At 38.1% G+C, this 14,731-nt stretch overlaps 1 protein-coding gene across 1 annotated transcript in view; it reads right to left on the bottom strand.

Annotated features, from left to right (window-relative positions):
• Positions 1-4,455: 4,455 nt before the first annotated feature.
• The window catches only part of LOC129258478 (uncharacterized), a 31,890-nt gene continuing 21,614 nt past the window's right edge, over positions 4,456-14,731 (bottom strand). Inside the window, exons 2-6 of the mRNA XM_054896739.2 lie at positions 13,617-13,749; positions 10,225-11,271; positions 9,364-9,599; positions 7,953-8,771; positions 4,456-7,061 (exon numbers count right to left, since the gene is read on the bottom strand). Of these exons, the coding sequence (XP_054752714.2) occupies positions 6,963-7,061; positions 7,953-8,771; positions 9,364-9,599; positions 10,225-11,271; positions 13,617-13,740 (2,325 nt within the window). The 5' untranslated portion in view covers positions 13,741-13,749 and the 3' untranslated portion in view covers positions 4,456-6,962. The remainder of the gene's footprint in view (positions 7,062-7,952; positions 8,772-9,363; positions 9,600-10,224; positions 11,272-13,616; positions 13,750-14,731) is intronic.

Here is a 14,731-nt window from a genome sequence, read left to right as displayed (position 1 = left end):
CATAGCGAAATTCCTCTTCTTGCAGACGGTGATACCTTTTTCAACTCTGATCAAGAGCCCCGTTTAATATGCTCTTATTCATTTCTACTAAATGCCCCATTTTCTTTTCTTTTCTTTTTTTAAATTCAACTAATTAATGTGAGGTAATTGCAATAAGCACACTTTCCTTTCTGCAAGAGTGACACGTGCTCCCCCCTGTCCACGGAGGATAATTCTATTGTTACTGGGGGGTGCTGAGCATTGTCACAGCACCCCCAGTAACAATAAATAATCCTCCGTGGCCAGGTCCATGGTGCCCCCAAGCTTGAAATTAATTCTTATATAGGAAAGAAAGTGGTTTTTTTTTAATGAGATATGCTCCACTTTTTGATCGAGGGCCTTTTCGGCCCCGAAGTTGATTTTATTCTAGTTGTTGTGTAGGACAACGCCCCAATTCCTTACTATGGAATATTATTTTCGCCCCTTAAGGGGCACGTATATAGTATTGAAAAGGCAAAAAAACGTCCACCCCCAATAAAAGTTGATTTTAGTAGAAAGAGAAAAATCCATCAAACATAAAACTGAAAATTTTATCAAAATCGAATGTAAAATAAGACATTTATGATATTTTTAATTTAAGCTTAATTTTACAAAATAGTTAAATCGGGTTGGTATGCAAATGAGGCGACTGATGATATCACCCACCCACTATTTCTTTTGAATTTTATTATATGAAACATGATTTATTCTAATTTTCTCCTAATTGTCCTGTGAAACAAAGTTTTGTTCCTCCCTGGACGTGGGGGGAGGGGGGGGCACGTGCCCCCCTCCACCCTCCCCCCACCGGCTGGCCAAAAAAAAAACGGGGAAAAGGGAGAAAAAGAGGGACAAAGGAAAGGAAACGTAGTGGGGGGGGGGAGAAGAAATTATTGTGTATTTTATTATATTGTGCTATATGTATATATTTATATTATATTATATTACATAATAAATATGGGTGCTCGCATTGTCTATTATATACAATCATGCTGTAATAAATTTATTTCCTCGCACTTCGAGTATTATTGTTTTATGTAGTGACATGTGCTTCTTTTTTATGACTACTTAAAGTGATTGCCCGCTTTTAAGGTCTGAATATAAACATTTCCAGTCCATGCTTACGTCTGCATTATTGGATTGGTGAGATATGTCTGCTCTTCATGAATTTCAATGAAACAGTCCTTATAATTTCACTTTTTCTGGTCTGAATATCAAAAAATTTCAGCTCGCGTTTCGTGCTCACATCATTTGGTTAGTGAAATACACATAGTCTTAGTGAATTCTTACAAAAAAACTTAAAATGCCCCTCTTCAGGTCTGAATTTAAATTTTTTTCAGCTCGCGCTTCGCGCTCGCAATATTTGATTAATGAGATACGTATCATCATGATCATGATTACAATTACTATAAAAAGTGCTTCAAGTGTTTAGTTATAACTCTTAACGAAATCAGCAAGCGCTTGGCGCTCGCAGTAGATGACTATGGTGAGATATGTATGCTCTTCATGAATTCCCCAAAATAGTCCTTAAAATGCCTCTGTTTGGGAGTGCACCATTTGGGTGGAAATTGATTGAAATAAAATCAGCAAAAATGTGTAAGCTTCCAGATTTTTTTTTGCAGGAGGAGATGCCTACCCCTACGCTGCATGGGTACATTTTTTTAATGAATAGGCATATATGTATTTTAGAATGATCCTGCATACAACATAAATAAGTGAACACCCAAATACACGTTTCTGGAGGCATCTGGCCACTACTTCCGGTGGCTATATGCTGCGGACTGACTATACAGTGCGTATCATACAAAAGTTTACACTTAGAAAAAACCCTGTAAAATTATACATTTGTAATATCCTGAAGATTTTTCCACATTTTAACATTGGTACAGATCCATTCAAGCAAATGACGATATAACTGTCGAAAAAAAAATTCCGCTTGAGTGAGCACCACTTACTTTTGAAAAGTTAGTGAAAAATGATTTGCGCAGAACTTGGAAATAGTTATGCGAATAAAAGTAGACCTTAATCATGAATAACACGTGGAATTTAGCTAGTAAAATTAATTTGAAGATATCTTCTACCTTTTTTAACTTGTTTCCTTGCCCAAACCACTTCGAGGAGTGCCTTGCGCCCCACCCCACTCCCCACACATCGAGGCCATTGTGACGATATTTGCTTTACACTGAGCTGTGATTTACATAAAATGGCTTAGGCTTGATTTTCATTTTGTTAATCATTGTCAAGCTTGGGAAAAGTGTGGAGAAACAAGTATTAAATAAAAAATGAAATGTTAACCAACTTTAAATGATAAAAACTTAGTGAAAAAAATGCTAGAGATGTCTGGTATAAACTTTTGTTCAGATTCAGTTATGTCCTCAGATCCAGCTGGCAAAAAAGGTTAAAGGTTGCGTTTACTAAGTGTTGAGATTTCAATTTGGGTGGCAAAATTGTTAGAAAATGCTTGAATATATCCGTTTTATTTCAATTTACTAAAAGTGCAAGGGAAATGTTTGAGAAATGTTCCGCAGGGTAAATTTGATTTCGCCCTTTCCCCTTGACACAGCGTGAAAACGAGCATTTCTGCGCAAACAGATTTCTGCGAGCTTTACAAAAATGGACAGTGCTCACTCAAGTGTAGCATTCTGTCAAAACTTTTACTTTCATTGGATAGATGAGACCCAAACCTAAGATTATATGTGAAAAAATCACCCACATGTTGTATATTTCTTAATTCCCAGGGCTTTTTCAAAGTGTAAACTTTTTTTTGATACGCACTGTAGAGTAACTTTGGCTTAGGCTTTTTAACATCAGTTCCCTTTGTAGTCTTCATACTGTATACCACACTGTTGAATATTGCTTCCCCCTATATCCTCATCTCCTCCCAGTTTTCCCCTCTTTTTTTTTGGGGGGGGGGGTGCCGGGGGTGTGCGAAGGTCTCAGCCAGCAACCCCCCTTTCTGCACCCCTTCTTGTAGGATTAGACATTGGACATTATGATACCGATACTCGATAAGCGGAAATCATGACTTCCCTACCCCTTCAAAAAAGGACACCCTGTAATTTTTGCCGACAATTTAGGAAATTCAAACTTTACAAAATTTGTGACCAAATCCTTCAATTCCACTATCATACACGCCAAAGTAACTTCTTTTTACTCAGTCGCTTCGACGTTCTGTTGCTTCTCAAAGTTCTTCAAAATAATTCCGTTCCCCTTACCACCACCTGGAAAGAATAATTATGTAGTTTCTACAAAACAGAGCCCACCCCTTCCCAAACTTCTGGTTCAACAGCTCACCCTGTTGAGTACCCCCTTCTTTTTCTTCTCAAGTTCTATTCTCTTTTAAACTCTCCCGTTCCACTGCACCCCTCTCTTCTTGTGTTCTCTCTTTCTCCACTCTACATGTATTACCTTTGCAGTAACGCTCACTTTAAATATTCCAGTTTATTATCCAGGTTCCTGGGAAAGAAACGCAGGCCTATCGGGACTTATCCAATAAATTAATAAATTAAATCTTAATAAATAATTAATACAAGATCCGTACTGAATCAAGTTTGAATCTATAAGGAAAACACTCCGTTCCCTTGGCAAATTCTCCCCCTTTTTATAACATTTTTATAAGATCATGAATTTGTGATTTGTCTATTAAAAACTGAGACAGTTCTTTCGACATTTTAACCCCTATTTGACTCCTTTGTAAAATATGATAGTTATTAAACATTCCTTCATTTATCTAATGCTCATTTTCTACTTTTGTGCCCATTCCCTCTAATCCGGCATGACTTTGTTTTGGTATATGTTTTGATGATACGATGATTAAACAACACCCTGATTAACCACTCTCTGTAAATGAAAAAAAAAAGACCAATTCAATTGAAGGTACAAGGGGGGGGGGTGCTCACGTCCTGCAGTTAGTGTTATATCTGTTATTATTTTGTTTAATTTCGAATAGGGAAATTCACCACAAAGGTTTACACCTGCACGACCTTATTCCGACTTATCAGGACTTGGAATGGAATCGGAGAATGTAATAGACGAACCTATTTATTGGTGAAATAGCATTATTGAATATGCAGCAATTATCTTGAACATTAAAAGAACAGAGCAAATCAACCAGGAGAAGCAAATTTTACAAAGGAATGATGAATAAACAAGGAAGAAAATTTGGCGAAATGAATGACTGGAAATAATGTACAAGGTCAATCCGATTTAATCATTGTAATTAATATAATATTAATGTGTACTCTGTACATGTAACCCTCTGTTCTTTTACAGAGAATACATTAACATTGAGTGAGATTTGATTATGAATCAGTCTTCTGATAATGACAATAATTAAATCGACATACACGCATACACGCATACACACACACGCACACCCTCTCATACAATTACGATACAAAAATCCAGACACTGACATAAATTTCACAGGTACTCCCAATTTAGAAGAAGAAGAAAGCTTTTAATATTTTAAATAATGATCTATCTGAGATACATGAATAAGTCACATCGTGCACCAACAAATAATTTCCACAAAACAATAATTTTTTTCTCTCTATATCTACATTTCAACACTAGACAACTACTTTCAAATTGCACAAAATATATTAAAACATATTTTACATAAAATATTCGATCGACAGATTTTCTGCTTCCGCAGAAAACTGCGTTTGCTTATTCAATAAATCCCATGATTGTTACATCTCCGTCGATGTGTTTACTACAAATATAAGTACTGTAATTAAAACATACGAATAGATTTGTAATGTTCCCCTAGCTTCATTTCATATCTAAATTATCCCATATATTTTACGGCAGGCAAGATGGTATGAACGATATAGGCCAATTATGACAACTCTCCATCAGTGGCGTACCTAGGATTTTCCACACGGGGGGCAATTCGTCCGCCAAAAAATTTGACAAGCAAAAAAAAAGAAAAAGGTCCTTAACCACAAATAAAGGTTTTCGTACCAGAAAAAAATTTGACAAGCAAAAAAAAAAAAAAAAAAAAAAAAAAAAGGTCTTCAAGACTCGTCAGGGGGGCAGGGATATGTCCCTTGCATGGGTTGTGACTCGTCAGGGGGGCAGTCTGCCCCCTCTCTCCCCCGTAGGTACGCTAGTGTCCTCCATACAGCATGTAACAATCATCAATTTGCTTAAATTAAAAGTTTCAGTACATCTGATCATATTTTTTTTAAAGAGAGATGCCGTCATTTTATTTCCTTCAAAACAACACTTTTTTTGTTCAATATTGCAATCAGGTATATGTTTTCGACACTTCTCAAAGTCAAGTGAGGTAATTTGACTAATATTATGTGTAGAACAATATTTCATACATACACTAATTGTAATAACAATGGCTGGATTTTTAAAGCGCTTTTTGTCTGACCATACAAAGTACTGTTATTATTACCCCAGCTATAGCCATGATGCATACAGGCGCTCTGCATGGCATTCGAGGAATTTCTTCCTACCGGGTACCCATTCACCTCACCTGGGTTGAGTGCAGCACAATATGTGTAAATATCTTGCTGAAGGAAAACACGCCATGGCAGCTGGGAATTGAACCCACGTCCCTCAGATTGAAAGAGAGCCATTACCACTAGACCACAACACCCCCAACATATACTTGAAAATGCCTTGTATAATAAAAATACGATAACCTTTCGAGGGTTTCATGAAAGAATTTGTCGGATATTTTACCCGGACCGGACCCCTGGATAGCCATTTTATAATGGCACTGGCAGATTGGGTAGCAAAGATCATAAAGGTTTCGTATAGAGGATAATCTGAAAATGTTCTTGAGGGAATATCAATCATGCCAGTAAGGTGGGTCCAAAGAGGAATCAATGATTTAAGACTGTCATGACACAGGAAGCATTGCAGACCTTTTTTAATTAATATAAATTCTTTGCAGATGCGCCCTCTTGGAATGATGACGAAATAAAACATTTTACTTTCATGAAGACTATAATACAGATCTTGTTTTCGCTCAAAGAATGAATAATATTGTAAATAAAGGGGGTATCTGATCACTGACCGGCGAATGTTTGCGAACGTAGCGAGATTGAGATTTCGCCAGAGTTCGTATAATAGGTTGTAAAAGCTTCGTAAAAGGCTGCAAGAAAGTATATATATTTTTTCCTCAAACAGTTGCCACCGTTTGCAAACCAGTCGTAAGCCTTTGCCCCGGGCCTTTGCAAACGGTTTTAAGACGGTGTCGCTGAAATTCTGTTTGATTCGCCTATACTAGCGACTAATTTACCACATGGCTCCTATATTAAATCGACAATTTGATCATAAAAGATGTGTCAAACGTTTGCTAACATATTATTTTTCAGTTTTGAAGCAGTTCGAAAATAGATTTTGATATTGCGAGCAAACATTCGTGAGGGTTTGCAACACTCGTTGGCTAATCTAAAAGTCGCAAGTTGTTAGCATTCATCGCTCATTGATATAAGATAAATCAATCTCCTTCGCCCCCGACCCCCTTCATCAAATATAATGAATATACAACTTTTGCAATTGATAAACACAAAGCCCGATGGCCCCACAATCAGACAATCATTTAAAATGAAAAAAGAAAATGATCTTTATTTTCCTTTTCAATTAATTCAAATTTGTTTACACCATCAACGTGGAAAACAAAAGTAAACTTTTCAGTTTAAAAAAAGATTGCTTGTTTGCAACCACTGATAATCTTAATATGCTTCATTTTTTCATACTGTTTACTTCAGACAGTAGTCTAAGAATACTTCTGTTAAATCAGATGAATCAATTATACCCTACATGCTAATAGAATTATCAATCAATTCACGAACCCCCGTTGTGTCAATATCAGTTATGCCTGATTTAAGACCCTTGCGTCTGAATTAAAATCTATCGGAATAACATCTGATAAAACTTGAAATAAAAATAACTAGTAATCAATATTTGAAAGAAGAGTGAAGTTATATTCTTCGGTTTTCACTGCTAGCGGTACGTTGTAAAAATTCGGCAAGTTTTTGGATCAAAATTTGTTGTTTCATCTCTTCAAAGAGTTGAGGAATCTGTACAGAAAGTAAAGAAAATAAGAAAAAGAGATAAGAAGGATACGGGTAAATCATTCCCGATGGAAGAAATCAAACACATGAAAATATACCGTTGAGCTATCATAACCCGCCAAATATAATCCATTACCATGATTGCATTACAGCCAGAAGGTTCATTTTGGTATTGAGAAGAATTAATGAATTAGGCTGAAATCCGCTAAAGACCATTAAACATGAATAAATACGATTAGAAATTTATCAAAATGGGAATGAATTTGTGAAATTGAATCAGGGAAACAAATGGTAAATCTTTGCTACTTATTGGACGGTGTCTCTGGTTTTGAAAAACAAAAACAAAAAGAAAAACATGGGTAATGAACGTAGATGGCGCTCTTTGTGATTTAAAGGTGACAGGTTCATAACCATTTTGGCTGCTTACTCTAGCTGGCTTAGGCTAAAGTCACAACAACGAAATCAACTCCAGACCGATCAAAGCTATTATTTCGAAAGATGGGCATAGTTGCTCAGTGGTAGAGCGCCCGCCTCACGAACGGAAGGTCATGGGTTCGATCCCTGGCCGAGTCATATCAAAGAGTTTAAACTGTGACCTTCTTGTCAGGCGCTCGACGTATGAGAATGGAAAAGGGTGATAATAACATAATGTTAACGCATGGCTCGCTGGAAGAGCAGCTTACAACTGACAGCGACTACCCTGGGTAAAAAGCAGTAATTATCATTATTATTATAAAGACATATCACCCATCATCAGTCGGTTTGGAGTCAATTTCGTTGGTGTGTATGACTGTAGCATGCAGTATCTCCTAAAAGGTACCGGGTTGACTTATGCTTGATAGGCTATTTACGTATTCACAAAGGATGATGTATTCAATGCAGGTCCTTACCACTTACGTTTGATTGGAGTTCGTCTGGGATATCCTCCCAGTCGGGAACTGAGGCGTCCGATTCGGAAGCATCTGAAAAATATTCGGCTTCGTTCGTCCCTTTATCTTCTCCAGATAAAGAACTGTCCCAGCCACCCACTTCCACGGTGTTTCCTGCAGCGGCATTTTGGTTGGTGTCATGGTTTCCTTCGCCTTCAGTCTGGTCGTCGGATATTGCATTTTCGCCATCGTCGTCGGTTTCCTCGTTGGATTTGAAGTTACCCCACTGCGTGTCCTCATCCGAATCGAACTGCTGGTTGTCATAGCCAAGGACGTTGTTGGGTCCGCCATCCACCGGATCAGCTTCAGCCACCAATGCCTGGAGGAGGATTTCTCTCTGGAGTTCTGGAGATGCGTCCCTGATGTGCAGTAGATGTTCGAGGATGGTATCTTTGGCTTCCTTGGTCTTGATTGCGGACATCAGCCGGGATACCATATCCGAGGCTTCATTAGAACCTTCGATACGACCAAACTGGAGGTATTCTCCCCACGAATGTGGTTCGTCCTGGTCCTGCGGGTTGAAGGCATTGTAGGGTTGGTTGAAGTCTTCTCCGCCGGACTCCCATGAGTTCGGTATCAACTCATCAGCAAACTCGTCTGCCATGAAAGGATAGCCATAGGCTTTCTTCCTGTAGAGTGATTTTACCACCTTTCTACCGTATGGGGGCGGTGGTGGAATCTGCATGACTCTCCGAACCCTAAGAGCGTTAGACCTCGATGGCTGCCTCCCGGCTAGCTGTAGGGCCAAGTCTTCTAGGGATTCATCCATGATGGAACGCTCAACATCCTGTGGTGAAAAAAAAACAACGCTGAAAGAATTTACGAAACAACGTCCTCGGCTACAGTACTAATTATCAACATCTGCTTTGAAAAATGTGGATTGTTTTATCAATTGAAGATATTATTTATGTTCTTTTTTTTCTTCAAAATTACTTGGAAGTGACAGGAAATGTTAAGATTTAGTGTGAAGTGTCGGAGAACAGTGACTTTTATCACAAGCAGTACATAGTTAAAACAGGAACTAATCTGTATCAAAACGATTGAGCCTAGACATCGAACGCAATGCCTGTCCAAAATATAACAAATTTAAATAACGATCGCAAAAGTTTTGTTAGATCTCGCAAACGAAAATGTTTTATTCTATTAAAAGATACAAAACAATCTCGTCCGGAAATTTGTAGGAAAAATATATTATCGCTACCGATCAAGGGTTCGCTCCATTGTCTAAATCTTTTCGAGTGACTGACTTTCGTGCTACAAACACAGTGGCAAACCGACTCTAGACCGAAATAAAATATCAAGTTGATTCGAATGACAGATCACATGACGATTTTAAGTTGGTATCATTGGTGATTGTGGCGCTAATCAGCAGAACTTACCCTAAGATACCGATATCGTTTATTATAATGGTTGATCATATCAAGGCCATTCGTCTGCTCCTCCAGCAAGGCGTTGTCCTCGTCGAAATCAGGAGGCAGTTCCCATGGCAACGTATCATCAGGTGGTAGCTCTGGGCGGATAACGTTGTCTGGTGGTGGAAGATTCAGCGGCTCGGGGTAGAACGGTCCCGGGTCTGGTATTTCAAACTCCTCGTCCTCATCTTCATCGGGAATCACTGGTGAATACAAATGAAATGCGATAAGAATGCAATTATAATGGAAAAAATAGCGCTTGTTTCCATTTTGCAGAGTGCAATATACACTATTATGATGATTACATTGCTTTGGCCCAGATGTGGCCATATTTTCTAGCTCATGCGTGCACGCTCGTGAAATATATACTTCTGTCGAGAAAGTTCGCCACCACGACGCATACAAGATGCTGAAAATAATAGCTGAACTAGGAATAACAAAAAAAATTAATTCAATAATTTAAATTTGATCTAATTAAGAAGTCTTTTAAAGTGAACTGTTGTTTCATCTTACTGAAGCAGACTTCTCTCATCTGCTTGTTATTGCAATTAATGAAACATGAACAAACAAATAAATAAGTAGTCAATTAAATTATATTACTGACGCTGGCATCAACATGACTACGATCTAGTAGAGGCAAAGATTGGGGTCACCATTCTGTCAAAGGCATAACTTGAGCTCAACTTAAATTCTGTTGATATTTTTAGATCATCAAGGGATTAATCATTAGGACTACTGACATACAAATAATAATTTCGACCACACAAATTCTCTCTGCCACATCAATCAACCAGTCTTTGGTGACAGTCAATGCTGTCATTCACTTACATGTGCGTTTCCGGAGACCTTCCAAAGTTGGCATGCTGTTGAGGAATGTTTTCAGATCCTCTTTATTTCTTCTTCTCCTGTCCAGCCTCTGTATAGGCGCTCCAAGACGACCACGCAGATTAAGAAAGACCTTTCTCCAGTTTGTTTCCTCTCTTGGTTTAATTTCTATTCTTTGTTGAAAGTTCAGCGGTTTCCTCCCAATATCGTTGAGCTCAAGAGCGGAGTCCCCTGCATCGGAAGAACTCATCCATGATGACTCTAGCGCAGAGTCACCATCAACGGTTTCATCTGCTAACACCGACGATATGCTGTCATCATCTGCATCAGCAACTGCCAAGTTGTTATACCTTGGTTTGCCCCGGCGTCCCCAACCTAAGTCTCTCTTGAAACGTCGACCAGGCTTTATGTGATTTGCCTTCCTGTATGTTTCAGGAACGTTGTTCATTGCTGACTCAATGGCATTGTTCTTCGGTATTGCCTTTGAGCCGTTCTTTGGCACTTCTTGGTTACCTTGGATTACCTGACCGGGGAAGCGCAGTCTATCATCTGAAACAGCACCGTATCCGTTCCCGGCCATCATGTCTAAGTTGTCGTCACCCCGCGTGGCTGAATCATCGTAGGACTCCCCTGAAGATGAATAAAAACTCTCCTCCCCGGACATCGACTCCAGGTCCTGACTGGCCTTCTCCCGCAGCTGATGCAGAAGCGACTTCAGATGTGATATCGATCTGTACAGCGGCTCAATTTTCTCATTGACAAGCGCAGCTTCGATCCCATCCAGGATAGCTTCCTCGGTCTGTTCGGCGTCCACGTCGTTGATACTTGTGAAAAACCCATCAGGCAACCACGACGGATAGGACATTGAGTATTCAGAGATGTCATCTTCATCGTTTGCAGAAACGTATGATATATCTTCCAGTTCTTTATTATTGTCTCCTTCTTCATTCCCGTCAATCTTGTCTGCCAAAGGTTCTTCTGATAAGAACTCAGGTATCAGTTTCCCATCCCCTGGCTTGGGCAAGTTGGATAAAGGTTGTTGGTCTTTATCTGCAAATTTGGAAGTAATTAAAAAAAAAACATAAGTGGAAGCGACTAATATTGTTTGTCATATTCTAGCAGTCGGGTAATAAAACAGCTTGAAGGTTTTTACCCTTCTTGTCAGACAAATGAATCGACATTGCTGTTGCGTATTGAAAAAAAAAGAGTTGCTTAAATACTCTAATTACATTGCTCGGATGAAATGTTAAAAATTGCGCCATCTCATGATGAATCGTGTATACGTCGAACGATTTGGGGAAAAAGTTGGGCTACATAAATTGAAATATGCAAATCTTGTTGATGAACATTTTATATAAGTAAAACTAACTATTCAATTTGACAGTGCGAAGCATGTACGATTTGAGACGAATTTGAAATATAGTCCAACTTTGACAAAACCTCAGCAGAAATTCTTGGCCTACATCATCATGACCATGGATCTTTATTGCTCGGAAAGTCGTTCGTAACCTTTTTTATGAAGAACATTATGAAACAGTTCATGACCAGCTTCATTTTATCCGAAGAATAAAAGCAATATCGGCGGTATGGATTTAAAGATTCAAGCCCTTTGGTAGTCATTATCCAACAAAATCAGATCTATTATGTGTATGGAAAGCTAAATACTGTATAAACAAAAAAATAGATTATTTTGCTTCCTTATATAGTATTTGCATGGAGCTAAATGCTGCATGGTATTAGGGTTAAACAACAGTATTAATTTGAATTTGAAAATCTATTTTATTTCCACAAATGTGTAAAAATTATTTTGTCACTATGGTTCCCAGTGGCAACATTCGATATGCTCACATTACTTACACACGAGGCAATGTACTATCCTTGCAAAATTATATTGGCGGTGCTAAGTGATTCTAAACAAGTGGAATGCCTCTGGCCGTCTCACCTGCATCACGCGATTCAATATAGCAGCAGTGCTGATTTTGAAAACTACTATAACTCGCACAATATGTTCAGTGATACTTGGTTACTCTTATTTCCACGTTTTATGAACTAGACCAATACACTTATAGAGATATGATGGCAATTCAACAAATACCCCCAACGTGGCCAAAGTTCTTTGACCTTACATGACCTTTGACCTTGATCATGTGACCTGAAACTCGCACAGGATGTTCAGTGATACTTGATTACTATTATGTCCAAGTTTTATGAACTAGACCAACACACTTTCAAATTTATGGCTGTAATTCAACAAATACCCCAATTTGGCCAAAGTTCATTGACCCTAAATGACCTTTGACCTTGATCATGTGACCTGAAACTTGCAAAGGATGTTCAGTAATACTTGATTACTATTATGTCCAAGTTTCATGAATCAGATCCATAAACTTTCAAAGTTATGATGGTAATTCAACAGATACCCCCAATTCGGCCAAAGTTCATTGACCCTAAATGACCTTTTACCTTGGTCATGTGACGTGAAACTCATGCAGGATGTTCAGTGATACTTGATTAACCTTATGTATAAGTTTCATGAACTAGGTCCATATATTTTCTAAGTTATGATGACATTTCAAAAACTTAACCTTAGGTTAAGATTTTGATGTTGATTCCCCCAACATGGTCTAAGTTCATTGACCCTAAATGACCTTTGACCTTGGTCATGTGACATGAAACTCAGGCAGGATGTTCAGTAATACTTTATTAACCTTATGGTTAAGTTTCATGAACTAGGTCCATATACTTTCTAAGTTATGCTGTCATTTCAAAAACTTAACCTCAGGTTAAGATTTGGTGTTGACGCCGCCGCCGCCGTCGCCGCCGCCGTCGGAAAAGCGGCGCCTATAGTCTCACTCTGCTATGCAGGTGAGACAAAAAACCGAACCGTTAGTTTATCCATTTGATAATGCCAATTCATAGTTACCGGTTACAATAGAATTTCTCGGCTTTTTAGATAGCTATTGCCCACCCAACAGACATACAATATTCTGTCGTCATCCTCCTTTTCACATTTGACCCCTTTTAAAATCAATTCAAGTCAAGATTAGTAAGTGAAAGGAGGGAAATGTGGAAACGGCATGGTGTAGATTGGAAACATAACGGAAAAGAAGTACGAAACCAAAAATAAAAACATAAAATATATGCAGATTATGGTGTTTATCATCGGCGTCAGTGCGGAAGATTATCGTGTTTTTCCATTTTTTGGGGGATGACATCTTTTGTTGCCCTCCCCCCCCCCCATAATTCTCTTTGCTGATGCCAATCGCCTTTATAGGAGCGGTTCTTAATGCGACTTTCATTTAATCTGTAGAATTCTTCTAATTCTCTCGGAACAACAATCAAATATTGTGTTGAATATCATCTTAATAAATATACAACAAAGCAAAAATGTATACCTTCAGTGTCATCGACAGGGAGCACTTCCGTTTCCGGTTGACCTTGGTCAGGAGCCCCTGATGGGGCGGTGTACCCTCCTCCCGCGAAGAGCAACAGGGAAACCAGGGCACATATAACCTTCATTATGAGGTACTGTGGTTGAGATGGAAAAGAAAATGAGAAGAGAAACATTAGATGAAGCAGAATGAGAAAAAGAATGAGAAAATAAGGAGGAGTAAAAGAAGTAGAAGAGAAAATAGAAAAAAGAAGAAGAAAAAGAAGAAGAAGAGGAAGAAAATGATGATGAAGAGGAAGACAGTCCATCATACTTGTACAAAATCTAAACAAACTGCATAATTCTTTACCTAAAGAAAAAAAATATTAAATGAGCAAATGTCATGTAAAAATAATCATAATGAATACCATCTTTACCAGGACAACAATAAATAAATCATTATTCTGTTATGGAATAAGAAGTTGCCTTGAGAGTGTTTACTATTGCGGAAAAAAAAAAAATCTGGATTAATAAACTTAGAACAGCCCACACGCTAAATCCGATTGAATTGGCATTACTTTTAATCGGCACATGTGACTGCATATATTTCCTCCGCTAATTGACAAATTATTCACATTTAAATCTTTTCTGGTGATGTCTGGACTTTAGATCAAATCCGCCGGATTTAAATGTCATTACCGTTTGCGCCATTCAGAGTAGAATTATACAAAGAGATAACGAGAAAACTCCTTTTTTATATTAGATAAAAGACAGTATTTCTGTCTCCAAGATTATATTAGGAGACTGAATTCGAATATTACTTGCGCTTAATAATCCCGCCCTAAAGATTATAAAACATTTTATTGAGCTAACTTATTCATTTTTACGAGAAACTGGAAATATGCTCTAGTTAAGTAAGTCGATATTTATCGGAGTATAGTAGAGAAGAACACAAAACTCTTGAATTCAATGCAAAAGAGGAAATAAACTGGGTTGTCCCATGATATACTATACAAGTCAAGACTCTATCTTTGACAAGCTTAAAGCTTTGTGATAATCACTGAAAAAAAAAGGCTTTGGAATAACGGCGTCAATTTGGCAACATTATATTGGCTTATATGTCACCTTATGCGTCAATTT

Source organism: Lytechinus pictus, chromosome 4, assembly GCF_037042905.1.
Source record: "Lytechinus pictus isolate F3 Inbred chromosome 4, Lp3.0, whole genome shotgun sequence".
In the NCBI taxonomy this organism is placed as follows: domain Eukaryota; kingdom Metazoa; phylum Echinodermata; class Echinoidea; order Temnopleuroida; family Toxopneustidae; genus Lytechinus; species Lytechinus pictus.
This window is presented reverse-complemented; position numbering and strand designations above follow the sequence as displayed.